At 42.5% G+C, this 26,681-nt stretch overlaps 2 protein-coding genes across 9 annotated transcripts in view; one reads left to right on the top strand and one right to left on the bottom strand.

Annotated features, from left to right (window-relative positions):
• The window catches only part of gpatch2 (G patch domain containing 2), a 265,071-nt gene extending 264,058 nt beyond the window's left edge, over positions 1-1,013 (bottom strand). For 4 of the 5 annotated variants that reach the window (XR_013499638.1, XM_078229773.1, XM_078229775.1 and 1 more), the window contains exon 1: positions 849-1,013. Coding sequence is in view for 4 of the 5 variants with exons in the window: in XM_078229773.1 (XP_078085899.1) it covers positions 849-898 (50 nt within the window). In the remaining variant the exon portion in view is untranslated. The remainder of the gene's footprint in view (positions 1-848) is intronic. The other variant, XM_078229771.1, reaches the window with a different exon arrangement.
• Positions 1,001-26,681, top strand: part of spata17 (spermatogenesis associated 17) — a 301,239-nt gene continuing 275,558 nt past the window's right edge. For 3 of the 4 annotated variants that reach the window (XM_078229779.1, XM_078229778.1, XM_078229780.1), the window contains exons 1-4: positions 1,038-1,331; positions 11,312-11,401; positions 15,805-15,886; positions 21,468-21,518. In XM_078229779.1, coding sequence (XP_078085905.1) covers positions 1,264-1,331; positions 11,312-11,401; positions 15,805-15,886; positions 21,468-21,518 — 291 coding nt within the window. In that variant the 5' untranslated portion in view covers positions 1,038-1,263. Of the gene's footprint in view, positions 1,332-11,311; positions 11,402-15,804; positions 15,887-21,467; positions 21,519-26,681 lie in introns of all 4 variants that reach the window. The other variant, XM_078229776.1, reaches the window with a different exon arrangement.

Raw genomic sequence — 26,681 nt, 5'->3', positions numbered from 1 at the left:
GCAAAGATCATCATAGCTTACGCTCCCCAAATGATGACGCTAGTTCTTTTCTCCAACTGAAGCATAAGAAATTCATCTATTTTAAGTTTTCAGAGATCTATTTTTTCATAGGATTTGCTGTCAGTAGTGTGCCCACATTGTACTTTTTTTGTCCTCTCCATAAGAAACTCTTCAGAAATATTTATTTATTATTGTCACAAGTAGGCTTACATTCACACTGCAATGAAGTTACTGTGAAAATCCCCTGGTCGCCTCACTCCGGCACCTGTTCAAGTACACTGAGGTAGAATTTAGCAAAACCAGAGCACCCGGAAGAAACCCATGCAGACACGGGGAGAATGTGCAAACTCCGCACAGGCAGTGACCGAGGCTGGGAATCAAACCCAGGTCCCTGGCGCTGAGGCAGCAGTGCCTACCACTGTACCACCATGCCGCCCACCTCTTGAGATGTGACCAATAAGCAAAATCCCAAAAAGGCAGGGAGGAAGAAATTTGGGGATAGGAGATTTACCTGGCCCCAACTTTCTGAGGTTGTATGCACAATGCATGCAGGTTGCCTATGTTTCCTCCACACCGACGGATGACAACAAACACCACAGGGCCCACGATCTGCCAAGATCATGTGGGGTCTTGGGGGGGGGGCGGGGGGTTAGAGGTGCCACATTATTTTAAATAAAATCTCTCTCCTCCCAAATCGTTTGATAGATGGAAATTATGTACAAGCAGGAGCGGCATAGCAGGCAGCGGGCCTCCCCTGCTTGGGCTGTGCACTCCTCTCAAGTCAGCCAAAAGAAGATGGCAAAACATCGCGGGGGTAAAGCCTGGGCACCGAGTCCTCACTCACTCACCAGCCGCCGCCCGGAGTACGCAGAGCTTGCTTGGTGGTCGCGGCGAACATCCAAGGTGCTTTAACGGGGTGGTGGGGGGAGCCCGGCTAACTGTAAATTATGATGATAAACAACTGTCAGATATTCGCCTTTAACCAACTCCAGGCGCCACCATGCCCGGCCCGAGGGACGACGGGAAGCAAGCAGTCCACCGGAAGGGAGGCTCCAACCATCCGACTAGGCCTCACACCGGCCTCTCGCCACAGTCCACACAACCAGCCGCTCGGTTAGTAAAGCATGCGTTTGCATCTTTTAAAATAAAAACCTCGGTGACCGGATTTGAGCGATGAAGTCAGTTTGTCACAGCCGTTCTCTGAGACCCGTGGAGACCGAGTGTGGACTCGCCCCGTCACCATAGCAACGGCCACAACTAAAGATGGCGACGCTGGCGCTGCTGAGGTTGGAGGAGCGGAGGCTGAGTGAGCAATATTTCCGCAAGCACTGGTAAGGTACACACTGCCCCGAGTTAGCCTGAGAGAAACCGCCACCAGAGAAGCAACACCTCGCTGCTGTGAAGGAATTAATTATCATTAACATCCCACCCCGATTAGTTTCAAAACTGGAGGAACACGACACAACGGAAAAGTTGAGCCACGGCTGTCTTGTCAATAAAGTAGCGGTTTTAATGTTTCAAGTTTAGTGTCACAAGTAGGCTTACATTAACACTGCAATGAAATTACTGTGAAAATGCCTTAGTCGCCATACTCCGGCGCCTGTTCGGGTACACTGAGGGAGAATTTAGCATAGCCAATGAACTTATCCGGCACGTCTCCCAGACTGTGGGAGGAAACCGGAGCACCTGGAAGAAACCGATGCAGATACGGGGAGAACATGCAAACTCCGCACAGGCAGTGACCCAAGCCGGGAATTGAACCCAGGTCCCTGGCACTGTGATGCAGCAGTGCTAACCACTATGCCATATTGGAGTTTTGCTGCTACGCTTTTCTTTTTTTACTGATTGTAAATATTTTGATAAGGACATCCAATCCAAACTTCATCTGCTACATGTGATGGGGTGCTTTGCATTCAATGTGGAACTTGAATGGGGAAGTCGAGTTGGTCCAGGATATCAACATCCCAGAATCCAAGTTTTTAGTATTATTTATTTGGGATTAACATGCACAACCTTACCGGTATCTCCTGGCTTGTTACTGACCCGCACACAAATTGGCAGAGGAAAATTAGAAGGTTAAAGAGTGGTGTGGAAGCAGGGGTTTTGATTCATGGGGCACTGGTGCCAGTTCTGGGGAAAGAGAGAGCTGGTCCTTTGAGATGGGCTGTACATAAAGTGAGATAAAGGCAAAATACTGCGGATGCTGGAATCTGAAACAAAACAGAAAAATGCTGGAAAATCACATCAGGTCTGACAGCATCTGTGGAGAGAGAGTGGAACAAACATTTTGAGTCTAGATGACCCTTTCTCAGAGCTGGTCTGACGAAGAGTCATCTGGACTCTCAGCATTGGCTCCACTCTCTCTCCAGACCTGCTGAGATTTTCCAGCATTTTTCCATTTTTGTTGTACATAAAGTGTGCTGGGACTAGTGCCGAGAGAATTGCAGAATTTAGGCAGTGCATAGAAGTTTAAAAACCTGAAGAAAGAGAGGGGGTTGCTAGGGGTGTGAGGATTTAAAATTTAATTTAAAATGAAATTTTAATTCAAAAGCAGTAAGGAAAATGTCAATGCTATAGAAGAGTGACAGTTAAGATAAAAATAAGTAGTGAGGCAGGAAGCGACAGAGAGCTCAACAAAGATTATAGGCATTAGTGACTAAGGTGACAGCTGACAAAATTTAAAAATCTAAAAATATTGTACCTGAATGTGTGACGTATTCACAACAAAATAGATAAATTAATAGCATAGAAATAAATGTGTTTGATCCAGTCGCCATTGTAGTTTCAGAGGTATAGCCTGAAATGTTCAAGAATACTTTTAGGAGAGAAACATAAGTGGACAGGCGGCTTTTTTATTCTTTCATGGAATTGAGCTGCCTTCTTAAACTGTTACAGTCCAACGAGTGCAAGCATATATTTCTGCTAGGAAGGGAGTTACAGAATTTTGATCCAACAATAGTGAAGGAAGAGTGATATAGTTCCAAATCAGGATGGTGTGTGGCTTGGAGGGGGACTAGCAGGTAGTGTTGTTCCCACGTGTCTGCTGCCGGTGTCCTTCTAGGTGGGTGTGGTTATGGATTTGAAAGGTGCTGTGGAAGGGACATTGGTGAGTTGCTGCAGCACCTCTTGTATATAGTGCACACTACTGCCAATGTGCAACGGTGGTGCAGTGAGGGAATATTTAAGTAGTGGATGGGATGCCAATCAGGCAGGCTGGTTTGTACAGAGTAGTGTTTAACCTCTTTGATTGTTGTTCAAGCTGAACTCATCCAGACAAGTGGAGAGTATTCTATCGCATTCCTGACTTGTGCCTTATAGAGGGGGCACAGACTCTGGGGGGTTAGAAGGCAAGTTACTCGCATCAGAATTCCCAGCCTCTTACAGCCATTATTTATATGGCTGGTCCAGTTCAGTTTCTGGTCAATGGTAACCCCCAATATATTGTTCATGGGGGATTCAGCGATGGTAATGTCATTGAATGTTGAAGTCAAGATGGTTAGATTCTCTTGTATTGGACATTGCCTGGTGTTTTGTGTGACCGAAATGTTATTTGCCACTTATTAGCCCAAGCCTGAATATTGTTCAGGTCTTGCTGCATAAGAAAACAAACTGTTTCAGCATCTGAGGAGTTGCAAATGATGCTGAACATTATGCAACCATCCGCAAACATCCCCACATGACCTTGTGATGGGGGGGACAGTCATTGAGAAGCAGCTGAAGATGGTTGGACCTCGGACACTATTCGGGGGAACTTCTGCAGCAGTGTCCTGGGACTGAGATGATTGGCCTCTTAACAACCACAACCATCTTCCTGTTTGCTACGTATGACTCCAACCAGTGGAGAAGATATCCCCTCATTCCCATTGGCTTCAATTTTACCAGGGCTCCTTGATGCCGCAATCAGTTAAATACTTCTTTGATGTCAATGGCAGTCAGTCCCACCTGCCCTCTTGAGTCGAGCTCATTTGTCTATGTTTTAACCAAGGCTGTAATGAAAGCAGGAGCCATGTGGCCCTGGTAGAATCCAAACTAAGCATCAGTGAGCAGGTTATTGCATATGTAATTGCCTCTTGATAGCACTCTCGACAACATCTCCCATCATCTACAGATGTTCGAGAGTAGACTGATAGGGTGGTAATTGGCTGTGTTAGATTTGCCCTGTTTTTTGTGTATAGGACATACCTGGGCAATTTTCCACATTGCTGGGTAGATGCCAGTGTTGTAGCTGTACTGGAGCAGTTTGGCTAAGGATGCAGCTAGTTCTGGTGTACAATTCTTCAGTACTATCGTTGGGAGGTTGGCAGAGTCCATAGTCTTTGCCTTCAGCCATTTCTTAATATCATGTTGACTGAATCGATTGGGTGAAGACTAACATCTGTAATTCTGGGGACCTCATGAGGAGGCCAAGATGGATCATCCATTTAGACTTCTGGTTGAAGGTGGTTGCATATATTTGAAATCATGAGGGTGATCATCCCAAACAAATTCTAAGTGCTGAACAAGCATGAAAATGGTAGAGAATTATGCCCATTTTATCGGTGACAGAAAAATTCGAAACTTATGCCACTTAGGCAAAATGTGATTTGTGCCAGTAAGGGGAGTGGACAGAGGCTATTCACACTGGGGAGCCAGCTGCTGTCTGCTAGAGGGCACCATTGAGCATGCGCATCATCTCCCAGTGCACTGTGTAAAGTTTACACAATTAATGCACTGGGAGGTATCTCATGGTCCCCGTTCAGCCCCCCCCCCAGTTAATCGCCACCCAGCAATCCCCGATGCAGAGTGCACAGCTCCCCATGCACAGCTGCCCCTGGGCACTGCCTGGTAGGCACTGCCAGGGTGTCTAGCAGGCTGTGCCCCCCGCTCCTGAGCACCCAGGGGCTTCACTGGTGAGACCATCAGGTCAGGTCCCCGTTGCTGGGAACCATACGATCCTCACCAGTGAGGACCTCCACCAGCGAGGCTGTTAAGGGAAATTAGCTTGGATGATTCTGTCCCAGGCTCACTAATAATAAAATTCAGATTTAAATATTTAAATCAGTCTCATGCCTTTCCCTGTTGCGAGGCTGAACACACCAGCAATCCAGTGCCGGTATCATCACGAGAAGTGAGAAACCGGGTGCAAACCCAATTTTTCATCTCTCTCGCAATCTTACCCACTCATCACACCAATCAACCAGCGTGATGAGCTGGTAAGATCACCCCACACACCCTTGTAATTTGCACAGATGTGCCAGGCTCCCACATCATTCAGAATGGGGATATTTGTAGGTCTGCCTCCTCCGGTTAGTAACTTAATTGTTCACCACCATTCATGACTGGATGTGGCAGGACTGTAGAGCTTAGATCTGATCTGATCCGATCCATAAGTTGTGGGATTTCTTAGTCCACCAGATGCTGCTTCTGCTCCTTGGCATGCAAGTAATCCTATGTTGTTGCTACAGGTTTGTACCTCATTTTTATGTGTGTCTGGTGGTGCTCCTGGCATGCCCTTGTGTGCTCTTTATTGAACAAGTGTTGATCCCTTGGTTTGATGGTAATGGTAGAGTGAGGTTTATGCAAGGCCATAATGTTGCAGATTACAATTGAATACAATTCTGCTGCTGCTGATGGACCAGACCATCTCATGGATGCTGGGGGAGAATCTTGGCTCAGAAAATCAAGATGTAGAATCAGTTTATTTGGAGCTTGGAAGCAACAAGAGGAAAAAAAACACTGGTGAGAGTCAATTATGGGCAGTGTTAAGCACCATATAAATCAGGAATTTGAGGTGCATGTGACAAGGGTAAGGTGGTAAATGCAGAGAAGCAGTAATATTGCAAACGAGATAAACCGTATTTGCAGGCAGGGCGAGTTTCTGGAATTTAATATCATTTTCTCGATCAATATGTCAAGGAACTAAATAAGGAATGGGCTATTTTCAATCCAGTATTGTGCAAACCTTGTGGACAAAAAGGTTTCTGGTGAAGAGTGATCACAGTATGGTGGAATATTATATTGAGTTTGAGAGTGATTTACTTGACTCCAAAAGTAAGGTCCTAAATTTGAATAAAGCAAACTATGTAAGAGTGAGGGTTAAGTTGGCTTAAGATAGATTTTTTTAAAATTAAAATATGCGACATAGAAAAGCAATGGCAAACATTTAAATAATTAATTCATCATTATTATACATTCCCTTAAGGAATAGAAACCCTGTGGATAAAGTAATCCAACTGTGGCTAACAATAGGAGTTAAAGATAGTATTAGATTAAAGGAAAAGGCTTATAATTTTGCTTAAAATAGTTAGCCTGAGGACTGGAATAACTTTAGAATTAAGCATGGAATGACCAAGAAATTGCCCAAAGAGAAAATAGGATGCAAGAAAAAACTAGCAAGAGATATAAAAAACAGATTGGGAAAGCTTCTTTAAGTATGTAAATAAGAAGAGGTTCGTGAAAGTAAACACAAATCCCTTAGAAACAGAGACCAAATAAATTATAATGGAGGATAAGGAAAAAGCAGGAATCATAGCAATTTAGCACATTTAGCAAATAGGCGGCACGGCAGCACAGTGGTTAGCACTACTGCTTCACAGCTCCAGGGACCTGGGTTCAATTCCCGGCTTGGGTCACTGTCTGTGTGGAGTTTGCACATTCCCCTCGTGTCTGCGTGGGTTTTCTCCGGGTGCTCCGATTTCCTCCCACAATCCAAAGATGTGCGGGTTCGGTCGATTGGCCATGCTCAAAATTGCCCCTTCGTGTCCTGAGATGCGTAGGTTAGAGGGATTCACGGATAAATATGTCGGGATATGGGGGTCGGGCCTGGGTGGGATTGTGGTCGGTGCAGACTCGATGGGCCGAATAGCCTCTTTCTGCACTGTAGGGTTTCTATGATTCTATGATTCATAGAAACTCTACAGTACAGAAAGAGGCCATTCGGCCCAGCGAGTCTGCACCGACCACAATCCCACCCAGGCCCTACCCCCATATCCCTACATATTTACCCACTAATCCCTATAACCTATGCATCTCAGGACACTAAGGGCAATTTTTGGCATGGTCAATCAACCGAACCCGCACATCTTTGGACTGTGGGAGGAAACCGGAGCACCCGGAGGAAACCCACGCAGACACGAGGAGAATGTGCAAACTCCATACAGACAGTGACCCAAGCCAGGAATCAAACCCATGTCCCTGGAGCTGTGAAGCAGCAGTGCTAACCACTGTGCTACCATGCCGCCTATTTGCTAAATTTGCTAAATTTTGGCAACTCATCTAACCTTTAAGCAACTACTTTATTTCAGGTTTCATGGTATAAGGTACATAAGACATTCCAGAAATAATAAGGAACCAAGCGTCTAGTAGGAAAGTGGAACTTGAAGAAATCAATATAAGTAAAGAAATAGTATTGGCGAAATAAATGGGACAAAGCTGATAAATCCCCTGAATGTGGTTACAGAAATGGTGGATCCAGTGGTTTTGATCTTCCAGAATCCCCTTGATTGTAGAATATACCCTCTGGATTGGAAGGCAGGAATCGTAGAGTAATGCTACAACACTGGCATCTACTCGGCAATGTGGAAAATTGCCCTGGTTTGACCAGTCCACAAAAGGACAACCTGTTACCAGTCTATCTGTCTACTCACAATCACCCGAAAAGTGATGGAAGGTGTCATCAACAGTGCTGTCAGACAGCACTGCACAGCAGTAACCTGTTCACTGACACTTGGGCCATTCAGTTCCTGACCTCATTACATCCTTAGTCCAAACAAGAACAAAAGAGTTGAGCTCCAGAGGTGAGATGTGATTGATTGTTTTTGACATCAAGGCCGCATTTGACCCAGTGTGGCATCAAGGAATCCGAGAAAAACAGTCAATGGGAATCAGGGAAAACTCTCCAATGGTTGGTATCAGAACTAGCCCAAAGAAAGATGGTTGTGGTTGTTGGAAGACAATCATCCCAGCCCTTGCACAAAGCTGCAGGGGTTCAGTGTCCTTGTCCCAACCATTCTCAGCTGCTTCTCAGTTACCTTCCCACCATTATAAGGTCAGACGTTTTTTAAATATGGGATGTGGGCATTGCTACCAAGGCCAATATTTGTTACCCAAACTTGGGTAATTTTTCTGAACAAACAGCACCGTGCTAGAAATGGTAAAAAATCTGAAACAAATACAGACAAATGAAGAGGGCACTCAGTAGAGCTATGCTGTGTTAACATCTTTATCACATTGCATAGTTTTTCATTGAGACTTTTCCCTAACTGGTTGATGCTTTGTAACTACAAAACTGAAAAAAGAAATCTTTTTATTACGATCTTCCATCTCGCTAAGAAGGCTTTGGACGATTCATCTTCAACAACTTGCTTTGAAGACACTGCTCACATTTTGACAGCTGAGACAACATTCTAAAACAATCAACAATATTCTAAAAACAATGCATACCACCCTTCTATAAAAAGGTTAATTTGCCCTCCCATAACATTTCCCAATGTTAATGGGTCCTTTTAAAAATTTAGCAAAAACTGATCAGTTCTTCCTTGGGCCAACCCCTGAGTGTGTGTGTGTAGGTTTCATTGAAGTCCATCTATTAGTTTTTGAGATATAGGGCCCTATTTTACCATTTTGATTCTAAGTGCTGGGTGGACTTGAAACTGAGAGTGTTTCAGATCTGACTTTTAGGCCCGTTCTGAGGCGCCCCCATACGCACTCTGCCTGCAAAAATATCAGCGAGTCCAAATCGCGCTGCACAAGCCTGTGGGTGGGGCTTAACGCACCTGAGACCCTGCAGCTCCGATCGGCACCTCCAACTGCGCATGCGCAGAAACAAAATATGATGGCATGCTGCTCCCCGCCACATCCCTCCCAGGCCGGATAATGCTTCCCCCTGGCCCCCACAGACATTGCCCCATCCCCACAACATTACTGACCTCCTTATCCCCCCACCCCACCCCCCAATCACCCAGACCGATCGCGGCCCCCTCTCCCCTTCGCCCCCCCCCCGCCCCCAATCTCAAGCACAGTGGCAGTGGACCCCCTCCCCCCCCCCTGCCGATCTCAAGTAGAGTGGCAGCGGACCCCCCTTCCCTTCCACTGATCTCAGGCAGAGTGGCAGTGGACCCCCTTTCACCCCCATTGATCTCAGGCAGAGTGGCAGCGGACCCCCTTTCACCCTCGCCAATCTTGGGCAGAGTGGCAGCGGACCCCCTTCCCCCCCCCCCCCATTTCAGGCAGAGTGGCAGCGGACCCCCTACCCCTTCACCGATCTCAGGCAGAGTGGCAGCGGACCCCCTTTCAGCCCCGCTGATCTCAGGCAGAGTGGCAGCGGATCCCCCTTCCTCTCCGCTGATCTCAGGCAGAGTGGCAGCGGACCCCCCTTCCGCTCCACTGATCTCAGGCAGAGTGGCATTACTTCCATCCACTTTCAGTGACAGAGGTAAAAATGCTGGAAACTTTCAGCAGGTCAGGCAACCTCTGTGGTGGCTTCATGTGTTCTGGCAGTATCTGCAGTCTGCAATATTCTGAGCTTGGCTGTTCAATTAGAACTTATTGTACATTAGGATATGCAGAAGCCCCAAATGAGATGATTTTGCAGCCTTTCATCCATTTCTTTGAAGTTACACTTGCTGGATTCATTCCTCAATCTGATTCAGAAATTATCAACAGTCTCACTTGCTTTTAGCCTCAGACTTTGAAATTTAATTTCATTGGAAATATCTGCTGATTTTCTAAAATGAAATGCCTGGGCATTCATTTACTGTTGCCCTCATTCTTCTCCCAGCTATTAAATAAATTTAAAACTTTCCTGCCTACTAAAGGATGAACTGACCCTTTCCTCATCACTCGTGTCTTTTAGAAAGCTATTGAATGTGAGTCTGTACTTTTGTTAAACTTCTCAGATGCCTCTATTACATCATCAGCTTCACAATTCATCCTGAGCTGGAGTTGCGCAACTGTGGCCATTTTCATTTTTACACGATTCACTCAACATCTTTCTCTCTCTGGCAATAATTCGGGTTGATTTTTCTCGAACTAATTTAGCATTTATTTTGTTTGTAAAGTTTGGATAACTTGCTGCCACTATCTTGTGTCTTGTGATTCCCAGAAATTTAAAATAATCTCACGTTTGGCCTCAAATGCTGGAGTTTCATCGAATGTATTTCTCAATTCCCACCATGTACTGCAGACTGTTAGATTGTTAGTTTGATGCACAAACTTTTATGCGTTCTGACTATATATTGTTGTGAATATCTATTTCATGGTTAATGTGTTTTCGAGACTATAGATTTGGTTTTAGGAATTAAAATTTAATGGGATATAAGCAAGCTTGGAGTCCATTGCCCTTAAAAGGTTGGGGGCCATGTTGACTTTTGACGTCAACAGCGAGAAAGGTAAGACCATAAAACAACAGGTGGGGCGGAATTCTCTAAAAAAACAATTAAGTGACATAACAGCGAGAAAACGGGTGATCCGCACTGATTGCTCAGGTGCACTCTGCACCGCACTGCAATTATACCAGACTCAGTCACTCTTTTGGAGAGTGGTGTAGTGCGCGCCGTACTGTGGGTGGGCAGAGGGAGGGCTGCAGCAGGGCCTCAACAGACCAGTGAGCCCAGCTGCAGAGTGCTCGGGCACCGTATCACAAGAGCACCCTGGTCTCATGGTACACTGGGAGACTATATACCCCCCCTGCCACCTGCCATTTATTGGCGGCATGTTCCCCCACCCTCTCCAACACGGGTTGGCGGCAATAGGTCATTGGGGCCTTCCCAGCATGCTCAACCCCTGCCTGAACCCCCCCCCCCAAACGTGGCATGCCCCACTCCGCCTGACACCGCAGCCCCCCCCCATTCTAGCATGCTCCCAGCTGTCCCAGCTATCAGAAAAACTGACACGTATTGAAAGATTGCAGTGCCGACCTCACCCAAAAGATGGTGGGGGGAACACTCTGATTTTTACGCTGTTATGACACAATCTTTGGGGGAAAACTGGTCTTTCGACAAAACAAGCTAACATACAACAACAGGGTGAGGACCAGCATTGTGAGGAGGAACACTCCCAGCAAGCCATGCTCCCAGCAAGCTCTACTGATCCCAGTCACAGGCAGCATAACAAGCATTAACATTCTACCCTTTTGCATGATTAAAGGTGCAGCTAAGTGCACTTATAAAATATGTAACCCATCTGTATTGTGTTTAAACAGTTACTTTAATATAGTTGTGTTTATTATGAGAGATTTTCTGAACAAACTTTTATTTTTTTATATATATAAGAAAGGCAGTTTTTTTTAAAAAGCCGGCTATAATGCATCCATAATCAAATAAAATTATTTCAGGATTACAGAAGAAAACCGAATAAGAGAACATTCTGCTGCTGTGACAATCCAGAGCTGTTTCCGAGGGTTTAAGGTTCGAGCACACATCAGGTAGAGTCAACCTAATTGAACCTACATCTATAATACTGTTAGCAATCGGATACATGTATACATACTGCACACAAAATCTTGCTTTGTTTGTCAAGATTTTGTCATACATTTCTGTCAACCTTTTTTGATTAGAAATTTTCATACCCTCATTTATAATTGACACCATATATGCACTCTACATGATATGACCATAGATGCCTCACATTTGCCTGCGAGGACTCTACTACATACATAATTTCAGCGTAGCTATAATCTTCTCAGCCTCTGACAATGCCATCTATATTTTGGAATTGCTTTGCAAATCTGGCTGCAGGAATGTGAGTAGCATTATTGTACCATCCTTATAGATTTTCATGTGTGCAGCCAAGATACAGAAGACAGGTTTGAAAGGAATTTCTAAGGTACAAATGTACACGTTTATCACCTCCGATTTTTGTTTCATAGAACCAGCAATTGAGAGGTATGCCCATCGAGATAATCATAGCTGCACGTATATAAATGCATCTATATAGACAGACACATAAAGAGCTGTTAGGTAGGCCGACAGATGGGAAAGTTCCCTGGGACCCTACCCAAATACCTCCGACTCTGAGCTAGAGTCAGAGACTCCAGACAGATCCGCAGTACTTTCTACATATCCAGGAAATACTTGACAGTTTAAAACCTGATCTAACATCTGGGTAAACCTCACAACTGCTGCCTCGAGTCAGACTAACCGCCCAGCCCCACCCTGAGCTGACCCGACAATCCACTCATCCACACTCCTACCCACTCATCCACTCAAAGACTCGACCAGTAGATTTACCAGACAGAATACAGCAGGTAGTGCCGTAAGAAGGGGCGTGTCCTGTTTTCTACCAAATTTACTTCACTCCAATGGAGTTCCTCAGGGACCCTGCATTGTGCATTTCTGTGACAACCGAGAGCACCAGATCCCAGAAGAAATGTGCAGCAGCATCAGGTCAAGAGAACCTTTACACTTGGCAGCAACGTGTGCAGCATTGCCACTGCTGGGAAAATTCAGGCCATAATGTTCAAGATCACATTATGGAGATCTCCTGTCATTAGCATACTAGTCTGAACATTAATGAATAAGAGAGCCAGGTTTCTATAATAGAATTAAAGAACCCCTACAGTGCAGAAAGAGGCCAATCGGCCCATTGAGCCTGCACCAACAACAATCCCACCCAGGCCCTATCCTCGCAACTCCATGTATTTACCCTGCTGATCTCCCTGAGATTAAGGGGCAACTTATCATGGCCAATCAACCTAATCTGCGCATCTTTATAACAAAAAGATTTGTAAATTTGGACCATTTGGCAATTTTCCAAGTTTAGTTTTATATTATTTACACTTTAGGTGGTCTCACACTCTTTACTCTAATTCAATATTAGTAACTTTCCACCTGATTTATACAATATTTAAACTGTGTAGTGTTACTGGTCTATAATTAATGCGGAAGAAAGAGTGGAATGTATTTTTCTTGAACAGAGTATTGATTAAATTGGGCAGTTTGAACGTTTGTCCTAAAATCTAATGTGAATTTAATTAGTTTAAAAAAAAGGTGAGTATAGATAGTTTAACACTATCACTCTTTGGAAAAATCATGATAGTCTAGCACTCAAGCTCAGTGCTAAGGAACTACTCTGAAATTTTGACGTTTCAAATTTATAGTACATGTGATTCGTATCTAGGGTCTAATAAAATAAAAACAAAGTGTAAAAAAAAATAAGCACATTAGTCAGCATCTATAATCTAAAAAACTCAACCACCCCTATCACAGAGCATCCTTTTGTTCTCCCCTCTGCCCACCCCTTTTCAACTATATTTCTAATTTTCCTCACTTCTGATGAAAGATCACAGACCTGAAACATTGGATGGGATTTTCTGGTCTTGTTGGCAATGGGTGTCATTGATGGGAAAATGGGGAGGAGGGCCATAAGTCAGTTTACCGCCAGAGTAAAAAATGTTTGTGATTGTTCCCTCCCTACTTTCACAGCAGGTTGGGCAGCCCACTGCGCGATATTAGAAATCACATTTGCGCTCAGTTGAATATCATGAGTACTCATTATAAAGGAAGCTTGGCAGGATCACTCCAGATCATATGACCACGCAGGAGCTAATTAGACCGGAGCGATTCATGATCATATAATGAATGACGTGCACCTGGTGACCTTGAGGTATGTTCGCCTACTTTCCATAGTGCTGCACTTGCAGCTCTTAGAATCTTAGAAGATTCTTAGAATCCCTACAGCACAGAAAGAGGCCATTTGGCCCATCGAGTCTGCACCGACCCAATCCCACCCAGGCTCTACCCCCATATCCCTACATATTTACCCACTAATCCCTCTAACCTACGCATCCCAGGACACTAAGGGCAATTTTAGCATGGCCAATCAACCTAACCCGCTCATCTTTGGACTGTGGGAGAAAACCGGAGCACCCAGAGGAAACCTACGCAGACACGAGGAGAATGTGCAAACTCCACACAGACAGCTGCTCCAACTTCTTGCCAGGATGCACAGACAAGACCAACAAGTAAGCATGAGGGCTCTCCAGTGCCCAAGATGGTGTGCATGGTCATTCCTTTGCACACAATGGGCGTGAGAGTTGGTGGCACAATCACAATCAGGGGAGGCCTCTCTAGACTGTAGATGGGAAAGAAATAAAATGTTGGGGCAAGCACTTGATGGTCTTATGGGGGAGCGGTCTCTGTAAGTCACAGTCCAAAAGGCTTCAAGGTGGAGGAGGAGTCAGTCAACATGGGCATTGGGGCATCAACATTTCACCCTCCATAAACTTGAGGTCATTCAAAATTTTACTGCTTCTCTCCCCACCCCTGCCATCTCTGTAGTCTCCAGCTCCTTCCCTACCCAAACCATATACACTCATCTAATTCTGACTTCTTGAGTATCCCTGATTTTTAACTGCTCTACAATTTGTGCTACGCTTTCAATTGCCCTAGGAGCTGATTTATGGAATTTCTTCCACATTGTTTTCTTCCTTTAAGATACTCAAAACTTACCTCTTTGAGTAGGCCTTTGGTCATTGGGCTTGATATTTTGTTATCTGGCTGATAATCTTGAAAAAGCAATAAAACTTAATAATATTTCATGACAATTACATCAACAATCATTTCATCATCAACTATGAAGTTTTCCTACCTAACCTAGGAAGCTTGTTATACTGGAGGTAACATGGCATATTGAAAAACTGCATCAGTGATTTCAGCGGTGAGGATTTTGCCCAGAGTCAGTGTCAAATGGAGAAACACTCACCTGGCAGTGATGTTCCTCAAATGAGCCAATTAGTGGCCAGAGGGCAGGCTTACCATCCAATTAAGGACAGCAGGCTGGCTCTCAAAACTGGAGGGCTAATCTGATGCCCTCCAACTAGGAAGGAGATGAAGCTTGCAGTTCGGGCAAGACACGAGAGTACTTCCATTTTGAACTGTCCTCTTTGTACATTTTAAAACTTTGAAATTAAAAAAAATGACCTTAGCTGCTGGGCTGTTATTGTGGTAATCTGCAGCTGAGGGCAAGCAAACAGGAGGGCCTCAGCCTGCCTGGGCTAATGCACACACCCTTCCACTTACCCACACCCAACCCTGGCTGTTTCCACTGCCTTAACCCTGATTCCTCAATGAGCCTGCTGGCTAACTGAAAAATTCCGATCATTCTCTAATGCCCTAATCTCATTACCTGCTGCTTGCTGGCAGGTGGACTTTTGGCCACTGTTCCTGCCTCCAGGAAAATGGCAACAATGGTACTAGCAAACTGGCATATTGGCTAGTGACACAAATTTTCACACCAACCACCTCTGCACTTGTCCACATCTAGGGGCAAATATCTTGCCCACAGTGTCCTGCAAGCAAGGGTTGCTGGTTGAGATTCATAGAAACATAGAAACCCTACAGTGCAGAAAGAGGCCATTTGGCCCATCGAGTGTGCACCGACCACAATCCCATCCAAGCCCCTACCCCCTTATCCCTACATATTTTCCCGCTAACCTACGCATCTCAGGTCAGTAAGGGGCAATTTTAGCATGGCCAATCAACCTAACCCGCACGTCTTTGGACTGTGGGAGGAAACCGGAGCACCCGGAGGAAATCCACGCAGACACGAGGAGAATGTGCAAACTCCGCACAGACAGTGACCCAAGCTGGGAATCGAACCCAGGTCGCTGGAGCTGTGAAGCAGCAGTGCTACCAATGTGCTACCGTGCCGCCCCAAATCAAAGTGGAGAATGTGGGCAGTGCTGAATTCTTACGAGACAATTCTCTTCTTGATGTGCCATTGCTGTCTTGCATGACACAAGTATTTTTGATATACTTTTGATATAAAATTTTCAAAATCCAAAGTTTAGACCAAAATTAATGCTGTAAAATCTCTTTATTTTGAAAGATACCTGCAGAAAATAGCAATCACCATCCAGAAAACGTGGCGAGGATATTGTTGCAGGATGCATTTCAGAACCATGGTGCAGGTAAAATCTTTCATTCTATTTGGCAATTCTAATTCAGATAGTTCTTTACCAAGATGCATTAAAATGATATTTTATGCTTATTAAAGACCATTTAATTTTTATTATGTGAACGGACTTTCAATTTGAATCTGTCAGAAAGCTTCGAGAATGTTCCGTAGAAACATATGGGCCAAGCTAACATTGTTCCAGACCATAGACGAGAGATTGGGCTTGAAAATGCCCAATTTTCTGGCACACAAGTACCACAGGGGATCCAGGTGTCTACAACATGCACTTGCACTTGTGATGCGAAGCGCAGTGGATGCTTTCTTAGTTAAAAACATCATCACGTGCACAAGTTAATGTCCAATTGAAGTATGCAGAGCAGGCAGTTAGTGACATCAATCAGCATGGAAGGCTCATTTGACAGCAACACTGCCATTTTGGCACTCCACACTGCAGTCAGTGGCACTCTCCTAAGTTTGCATAGCTGAACTCACATTTAGTACCAAAAAGGAACCCCAGCTACCAACCTCCAGTGGCATTATTTAATAGGATTAGCAACAACTTGCAGTTATGTTGCTGGGTGATTTCTAAAATACAATTACTTGGAATATTCTGCCCAGCAATAGGTAATTTGGCCCATTCAGCTTTTATCTCCATGCCGACATTTATGCTTCACTTGAATTTCCTCTCGTCCTTCTTCTTTTATCTCCATCGACAAAACCCCCTCTATTCCCTTTTCCCTCTTATTCTAATCTAGGTTCCCCTTCAGTACATTCAAAATATTCATCTCAATTACACCCTATGGTAGTGAGTTCCATGTTCTCATCACTTTGGGTAAAGAAGTTTCTTTCGAATTCCCTATTTGATTTCTCGGTAACCAGCTTATTTTGATGGTGTTGAGTTTTGCCCTTCCCCACAATTGAAAGCATTCTCTCTGCCTCCTCTCTCAAGACTTTTAATTTTTTTTAGAATTTTTTTAGGTCACCCCTCAGCCATTTCTTTTCAAGGAAAACTCTTTCCTAATGGGTATAACCTCACAGTTCTCGTATTATCCTTCAGTTGTTCTTGCACCCTCTCTAGTGCCTCTATACCTTTTTGAAGGCCTTTGCAAAATCTAGCAATGTTACTGTGCCGTGTCACCTTTATTTAATTTCTGTTGTTTTCTAGATGCTATTACATTTTTGCATATTTTTTTCCGTAGTTATTTACATTTTCAAAAGTCCATAGGGAATGGTGTGATGGGTGCTGACCTTTTCTGACTTTAAGGATTCTGTACGAGCCAGTTGCTCTCGGACATTAGGCCTTCCAACTTGACAGGAGGTCAGATAGAGGTATACAAGATTTTGAAAGGTTTAGATAAGGCAGACAAAGAATAGCTGTTCTCATTAGCTAATGGTACAAAGACTGGGGAACACAGATTTAAGTTTTTGGGATGCAAGGGGGATGTGGGCATTGATGCCTATGAGGGTGGTGGAAGTGGAGGCAATGAATTATTTTAAAAGAAAATTGAATAGACACTTGTAGGAAAGAAACTTGCAAAGCTGTGGGGATAGAGCAGGAGAATGAAACTGACTGGAATATTTCTATAGAGAGTCATAGGGACTCAGTAGGCCAACTGGTCTTCTCTGTGTCATTATGACACTGAAAAAACATACAATGCACAGGGGGATTCATTTATGTTTGTATGCTTCTGCACAAGCTTGTTACTCTCAGACATAAGCGCAATAATAGGCCTTCCTCTTGGAATTAAACATGACTGAGAGAATGACCGGATGCCTTGCAGAAGAGGGCGGAGGGGAGCAGGGCTTTCAGCAAGAAACCATGTCCACCCAGGGTGTTGAGCGAGCAAATCTGCAACCCGAACCTCACCGAGAATAGATGCTTTGATTTTTGAGCTTTACTAATGGTATCATCACTGAAATCTGCTAACGGTTGCAGCCACAGCTCCAACCTCCAACATTGGCAGTATCAGGAGCCATGGGGATGGGTAGAGGGGCATAGGCTGGCATGCTGGATATGAGAGGCCATGCAGGTGGGGGTGGTGGGGGTGCATGAGTTGTTATGGATGGAGCATTGGAAGTATTTGGGGGGTTGAGGGCTGGTGGGGTGTTTTTGATTTTATTCCTTTTATAACTGGGATGATATGATGTCCCAGAGTACTGAGGCAAGCCTTTTAAACAGCCTACACTGAATCACACAGAATTGTCGGTGTGTTGGCAACTGACAGCCCCTGTGCTACCTTTGCACTCCTTTCTGGGAGCGGAGGGCATGATTTCAGTTATCAACCACCACCCCCACCCTGGAAAGAAAATCCGATTGTCTGCGGCACTTTTTCCCAAGTCGGGTTTGTGGAATTGGAATTTTCCCGACTCAGGAGCGAAGATTCAGCCCTGGGTGTTGGTTAACAAGGAGGTAGAAATATGTAAAGTTGCATCATGTAAACGAATCTAGTATTAAGAAAAAAGATTGGCATCTGTTTTCCTACTTCACCATCTGGCTCCTGAATTACTTAACAGATGCAACACATATGTGCCCAATGTCTCGTTATGTGTAGACCCTGCCTCTGTGCTATCTTCTAAGATAGACACAGTGCCTGTTTCTTATCTGGTGGCTGAAGTATAAAATATGAAGTATATGTCTTTGTTATCATGATCTTGTCCATTGTCTGGCCAGGTTGTACTTTCTGGGATTAATAAAACTGAAAGGTCTTAAGGGTAAGGCTGTGGTGAGGGGAGGGGGCTAAGGTAAAAGAAATATGTTTACAACATTTGCAGCCTATAGGTCAGGATGAGGGAGAGTGGGATGTCAGAAGGGGGATTAGGTGTGAGAACACCTTATTTTTCACTGGATTCACCCCCACTGCTGGCCAAGGCTTCAGCAATTGCTCCTCCAATAACATTTCCACCATTTCCTCCACATGGATTAGAGGATAGAGGTGTGCCTCTCCACCTCTAATTGGTTCTTGCTGCCTCTGGTCGTGTGTGACCTTCTCCTGCAAGTGGAAAGGAAGTTGAGTGTCATGCAATATGTTGTGATATTGTGGCTCTCATAGTTTTGTAACGAAGTGTGTGCAAGTTGTAAGATATGAGGCTTGCAACAGTGCTACATATGTGAAGTGAGGTGAAGCATACAAATGGTAGCTATGAGTTTTGATATTTAGAGAGTGTTGCAATGTGTGTGACATATTTTGTGATCTTAAACTGAGTTTAGTGGTGCAGATATGGTAGTTGAAGAGGCATTTCACTGACTTTGCCCACTCACATAAAATCATTCAACATATTGCAAAACTGCATTTTCTTCCTAGCAGTCACATTCCTGGCATTGACTTGCACAGCTATTTGCCCACACTCCCTTCTCACCATGTGACTGTAGGGCTTCCTGACCCCCAATGGAGAAAGGACGTCCTTTGTTTCCACTTCCCAGACCAAGTCCTCCAGCATAAGAAAACCTAGGGTTCCCTTGCTCTCCCATATCTAGTCATTCTTCTGTCCTTCCTAGTTATGTGCAGCCGTCTCACAAAGGATTTCCATCATCTGGGGAGATGGTGGCATATTGGTAATGGCACTGAACTATAAATAGAGGCCCAACCAAATCTCTTGGGACATAGGTTCAAATTCCACCATGGCCGTTGGTGGAATTTAAATCCAATTGATAAAATTTGGAATTGAAAACTGATGACCATGAAACTATTATTGATTGTTGATTTGCTAACATCCTTAAGGGAAGGAAATTTGTCACCCTTACCTGGTCTGGCCTAGATGTGACTTCAGATCCACAGAAACGTGCTTGACTCTGAAATGGTTCCAAGGCAGTTGGGACTGGGCAACAAATGGCAGTGACACCTATATCCCATCAAAGTAAAAAGGGGAGAAAAAACATCTGCTCCAATGACAATGTAACCCTCCCCTTTAATAGGTGCAGGCTAACTTTTAAGTAGTGCTAGCAAGTTGCTAGTTTTGACCCCTGCTGATGCATGCAGCCAATGAACAGGGTTAGCACTCATTGCACGCATAAATCGTAATATTGAGCAGGCCATACGAAGAAGCTGTGCAGCCTGCATTGCAGCAAACTGCATCGCGATACTCTTTTTGGGGGCTATCCAATTTGGTACACTATCTCTAATGAAGCTTTTTGTGATTTTTGTGCTCATTAAACAAAGAAAGAAGGAATCCTAAGATTCCAAGTAGCCCAAATAAAGGAATATCAGTGTTAGGATATTAGTAATGCAGATTTGATTCTCAGTACACAGCATCAACAATACCCCTAAAGTCAGAATTTCATCCATGCCCAGCTCCACGTAATATCCTGACAATTGCTGTACCAGTCATGTTAATTTCTTTAATTCTGAACCTGAATATTTTGGGAAGCTGTTTTCTCCTTATCTGTATTTGGTTTTTTTTCAGCACTTACGTTTTATAGCATAAGAGAACTAACAGGATAGTGACATGATGCTCCATTGCAAAGGTCTTCAAGTCAACTCATAAAGTAGTTCACTAGCAAAATACTTTTTCAGCAAGCATTTTTAGATTGACACTTTGGATTGTTTGTTTCACCCTGGATTTACATTGAAGGCATTCTAATTTTCACTTTTAACAATTTCTATTGTTAAATAGAAAACATAAAAATCAAAACATACTTTTCTATGGAAAAAATAGAGCCAGCCAATATTCTTGAGCTTTAAACTTGTTATTGAATTAACTTCTTTGTTTAAAAAATGAACCTTGAAAATAATTGGATAACAAGGAGCAGAACATAAATGCAGAAAATTCATTAAAAATGAAGATAAGTAAGATTCAATGATTCAACATTATTTGCAAGGGCCACCTCAAGACCTAAAAAAGAAAGAAGGAATGATGCTTAATTTGGGTTAAAGAACAAATTTTCTGAACCTTTAGCATATCATATGGCTAACAACCGTGTCTTAATTGCTTATTTGTTGGTAAATGCTTTCAAATATTTTCCTGCTGCTTTCAACAAATGTCATATTAACATGGATTGAGTAGTTGAAATGATGCGAATGTTATAATACTAAAAATTTATGCTAAATTATATGGAATTCATAGGACCCTCAATTATTCTCATGAGGCTAAATTTATGGTATTTTGTACCCATGGTTAGAAGGCATAATTTTCATAGGTACAGATATTCTTGAAGGATGGAAGGTAAAAAGCTTTGTTTCTTTGAAATTTTAATTCAACCAGACATTGTGAAATGTAAATTTTATGCTACAGTGAAACGCTTTTTAAAAGACCTTATGCCTCAAACTCTACAATACAGATTGCCATCAGCACTTGTGGATATTTTGTCTTTTGTAATTCTGGCCTTAGTAGAGTAACATTGATCATAAAACTCAGTGCCGATCTTTTCATGATGATTTATCTCCAACAGCATGTAATTTGAATATAGTATGTTTTAATGGTTAAGTTTGCATTATACATAAAATGATAGCTGTCTTTTGAATGTACAATTGGAGTTTTTCTGTCTGTGACTGCATTTCTTATTATGTATTATTTATAAAGATTCTTAACTTTTATATGTCAAATTTGAGCTATATCTTTCTGTAACTACAGTCTGTGCTATCTTCTTTAATTCACAGAGAGCATATTTTATTATGAAGATGAATTTCTACAATGAAATGGCTGTCAGGGTAAATAAATCTCCCTCATTATTCAAGAAATGATGGCATCAAAATGTGCTCTAAATATGCTTTTATGCTGTATTTGGTAATCTAAATCAGAAGCAAAGTGAGTATCCATCTGGAAAAGTGCCAAATTATTTTGCTATATGTAGTTAATATGGTTCGGACAAAGGAATTCAATTTATTGTATAAATTGCTCCAGAAGTGTATTTCTACTAAGGAAACGGTTTTAAATGTAACATAATTTTAACAATGTGCATGATTGAGCTTTAATATTACATGTATGTTATCTATTAATCCATGTTTTGTCACCATAATGCCATCTTGTGGGTAACAAAACAATAGATATTGGTTTAAAATTGCAACTTTATGAAAATACATATTATTTATTCTTAGACCATTTAAATTATTGTCATTGTGTGCACCATTAAATGAAACCAGATTGGTAAGGACATTAATATTTACTCTGAAAGATGGCACAGCTGGAGCTAATCAGTGAGGGAATTATTAAATGGGTTTCACAAAAATCAACCCAGATCACAGTAATTGACATCACAAGTAAAATGCATTTACCCAGGGATCTTGATTATGAAGTGTATTAACATGGTACACATCAGAATGTTCGAGTGCAATTTTGTATTTCTTAATTTCATAAGGGCTTGGTGAAACCTGAACTGACTGGGTTTAAGCACGGAGCACAGTTAAAAGTAGGACAGAAAGGAAGTCAGAAAACAAGTCATGTTGTATAACAATTAGGTCTGATGTGAGAGCATAATTGGCAAAAGCCTGGAAACAGGTTGCTTGCTTCTCAGTTGCACAGGCAGAAAGAGGTAAAGGAAATAAAGTTGAAAGCTCATAAATTGTGTCTACTTTACAGGAGCTGACGTTTAATTCAATTGTTTTAATGTAGCTTTGAATATGTGAAACAGTTACAGCAAGGAACACACCAAAGAATAACTGTATTTTGTAAGGAATAACAAAAATCAATAAACAAACTATAAAAATTAATCTTTTGAGTGTTTTAATAAGGCGTAGATGCTATTTATGTTCAATACTATATAGGAAGATGCAGTCATTGATTTGGGTGTGAAATTCATATGCGTAGCACTGCTTCTAGCTCTCTGAAGTTTCCCAGAGTCAGGATGGCCCACTGGCTGTTACCTGTGTTGCATTGTCAGAGGATATGTGTGCATGTGCGCTAGCCTGATTTCAGATTAGGTAACGTTTGGAACTTTTTCTATTCCTAAATGCCTTAAAGTGTGCTGGAGATTTTTTTTTTGGAGATGTTTTGGTGAGTTCTTGCAATTGTCATTGTTTTGCCACATTCTCAGAGGGACAGTGGAAGAGTAAGTGACCTGTCCAAACAAAGGCTCCAGCAGGTTATGGCGGCAACAGTACCAGTGCCTCTGGGTCTGCAGGATAGCAGAGAGATGGAGCACAGATCTGGGGAGGGCAAGCTGTGTGCCATGCCCTCTGCCAAATCATGATTATACTTTGCTTGTGAGATCCAGAATCACTGAGTGGATTGGACATCATACACACTTTGCCCATTGATATCAGAATGGAATAGCCTTACTGGGGACTGAAAAAAAATAAGTTTTGGGGGTTTTCTTTACCTAAGATTTTTGTGGGCAGCCCAAGAGGAGCATGGATGCTCTTCCTGATCTCAAGAAAATCTTCAGGCCTGTGACCAGCTTTTCAGTGACTCTCTCCAAATGTCTTCCAGCCCCAGGGCTTAACTTCTGGTTTGATGCCACAGGATTCCCTCCTTTCCCCAGTGCTGAGCTGGCAATGACCTCTTTCCTGTTTTGGGTGAAAATTGAAATTGTGGCTATATTGTTTACCTGAAATATATGCTAAATTGCTATCATGTCAAAATTGATCAAAAAATTAATATAGTTGAACAAAATCAATTGGGAACATTTGCTATGGTATACAAAGTGTCATTTTGTATGAACAAATAAAGTATTATTTATGTTCAGAGCTTTCTGGGAGCCATAATGTGATTGCTTTGCAAGCAGCATCATGGGTTCAAGGGAAAGCTGCTTTTAGTCACTACTGTTGCATTGATGCACAGAAGTTTTGGGTATGTAAAATACAAAAGCAGCAGTTTTTAAGTCAGAAGTCAAATTGGTGATTTCCTGAGCATACCAAAGCAAGAGTTTTAGGCTAGCCTGCACAGCTTGGCCTTCAATTGAATGTGGAATCTCTTTAATGTTGGGAGAAACCTAGGATGTTCCCACCAGTGCTCTCATTACACAAAATAATTGTTTTTCTGATTGTAGTGCTCTGTACGTTCATGCAAATAGTCATATGCTGATGTTTCACCTGGGTAGAGAAAGTGTAATGCACAGCAAAGTGCAGCTGGTCGTAAAGCTTTGATCTGCCTGTTGGTCTGTGTTGCAAGAAGTATAGATAACCTTAGAGTCCAATTCCAAGGATCCATACTTAGATTTCGGGCTTGAATGACGTTTGACCTTCTCTGCATGGAGAATATTTTACCTGATCTTACCTGTACTACCTAATAAAGTACCTGATGTATATCTTGTTTTTAGAAGAGGTGGGGTAAAGTGGGGAAGAAGATAAAGATAGGTCGGAAAACTATCTCACCTGTCAACTCTTCTATCATGCCAACAGATGTTAAACATGGGCAAGTCCTTGGACTTCAGCACTTCTATCTAATGCAGTAAAGGGTAAAGTTGTGATCATTAGGCAAAGACCATTTATGGGATAAATTACTTGAAACTTCTGCCAATCTCCCACCAAAACACTGGCAGTTTCTGACTTACTTCGTAAGGGATGGAATTTCTGCCCACCTCTTTCAAGGCAAGTGTCATGGTGAGGTGGTGGAACTCTAAGTGGGGATTCCCTATGCTGAAAGTTCCTGATTCCACTGGCTTGGTACAACCCTGGTGTATTGCTGGAGACTGTATGCCAAATAAGTTGAGGCACACTAGTTTCCAGCAAGTGAAAATTGTCCATGCTAGGAAAATGGGCAGTAGACATTGGATACTTATGCTCCTAGCCTCATGGAGTAGATCCAAACTGGAGGTGCTTCCGTAAAGGTGCAGGTGCCTTCCTGTTGCTGCAATTAAGGTGCCCTTGCTACAACTCTGATGGGGCCAGTGATGGAATACCAATATTAGTAATATTCCGGGTGTAACTGCCAAAATTGCGTCTTGAAGAATTTTATCCCTTTACATCCTTTAATTTTGGTATTTTGCATATTGACTCAGTGGCATTTTTAACTCAATTTTTATTTTTACAATTGAAAATACCAGTTTCATAGATTAAATGTCATTACAGTTGTGAGGCATTGAGTTGGTTGGCTTTGGACTGACATTACTTAATGAGGAATCTACATAATTGATTAGATGATTCTAAAGGTCACTTGCACCTGACTTTTGGAGCGGGATATGCTTTGCTGTTGAGAAGATGTTATCTGCTGAGCACACATTTGCTTCCATTGAAATTTTCCAACTAGTATTAATCAATGAAAATAATTTTGGCATACAAATAAGGGGTCAAAACTAAATAGAAAAAAATGTGCCCAGAGTAATGTTGGAACAAATTGAATTTTCAGAAACCTATGTTTGAACAAATCAAAAATACCTATCAAATTTTAGTTACATATTTTCTAACTTGCTAGTATTTTGTACATATAAAAAAGAAAAGTTTGGAGTTTATTGTTAAATCTGCAATTGGGTTACAATACCATGTGTGTTATTGTTCAGTTGACAGCCATAAGTTTTATGATATTGCATTATCCTTCTAAGAATTGAAAGCATTGCTTTGCCAACATTTTTGAAAAGTATGACCCGACCCTCATTAAAAAAAACCTCCGTGCATTTTTATGCAAGGACACTCACCACTGAATGTTAGAATGAGTGTTGCATTTTTGAGTTTCCTATTTTGCTAAATATTTGGATAATCTTGTGTTACTCCAACTTACTTGCATAGTTAAGCATTATCTCTCTACTTTTCTTGAGATTGTCTTAACTCGGCCTGATATCCAGGTAACATTCATACCATACGTATGAATAGACTCCTATTTAAGAATTATTTCATATCTTTTTCTTCAGCAACAATTTGTATCTGATATAGCACCTTTAAGATGATGATACTTCCCAAGGTGCTTCACAGGAATATTGTAAAATTAACTGTGAAATTGAATCATATGAGGAAAATTAGATCAAAAGATCAAAAATTTCAGAGAGGCCTAAATGAGGAAAGTGAGGTGGAGAGGCAAGAGGTGTAGGGAGGGGGCATTCCAAAACTTTGGGGCCTGGACAACTGAAGGTGCAGCCACAAATGTTGGAAAGATTAAAATCAGGAAGCACAGTAGGCCAGAATTAGGGGAATGCAGAAGTTTTGGAGGGTTTTGGGCTGGAGGAATAAGGAGGGATAAAGCTACGGAGGGATTTGTAAATGGGGCAAGAATTTTAAAATTAAAATATTGCTTATCAAGGGGCCAAAGTAGGTCAGCTAGAAAAGGGTGATAGGTTAACAGGACTTTCTGTGAATTACATCACAGGCAGAGGTTTGGACGCCATCAAGTCTGTGGAGAGTAGAATGTGGGAGGTCAGCCAGAAGTGGATTGGAATAGTCGGTAGAGATAGCGAAGGCATGAATGAGAGTTTCAGCAGCAGATGAGCTGAGACAGAGATGAAGGTCAGTAAGAGGTGGAAATAAGTGGTTTACTGATAACATGAATGTGAGTATGGAAGCTTATCTTGTGATCAGACGTGACACCGAGGTTGCAAACAGACTGGCTTTATCTTAGACTGTTGTCAGGGAGAGGGGTGGAGTTGATAGCTAGGAAATGGAGTTTGAAGACAGAAAACAATGGCTGTAGTCTTTCCAATGTTTAAAACTGGAGGAATTTTCTGCCCATCCAGTTCTGGAAAATGGCCCTCATATAGTGACACGATGCTGTACCTTTTTAGATTTCAACTAATATTTATTGAACAAGAATAGAACAACTAAATAGTAGCAAGAATGTAATATAAATAAGAGGTTGACTCAATAACGGCACTCATGCCCCTAAGTAAGAGGGATTGACTTAAAAGCTTATTTTTAGGCCTTAAGCATATATTTTAGTTTAATATTTCGGTGTTGTAACTTGGGCATTATACTGAGGGAGTACTGCATTTTGCTCCCCAATTCAACTAG

This window comes from Mustelus asterias, chromosome 15, assembly GCF_964213995.1.
Source record: "Mustelus asterias chromosome 15, sMusAst1.hap1.1, whole genome shotgun sequence".
NCBI lineage: Eukaryota > Metazoa > Chordata > Chondrichthyes > Carcharhiniformes > Triakidae > Mustelus > Mustelus asterias.
This window is presented reverse-complemented; position numbering and strand designations above follow the sequence as displayed.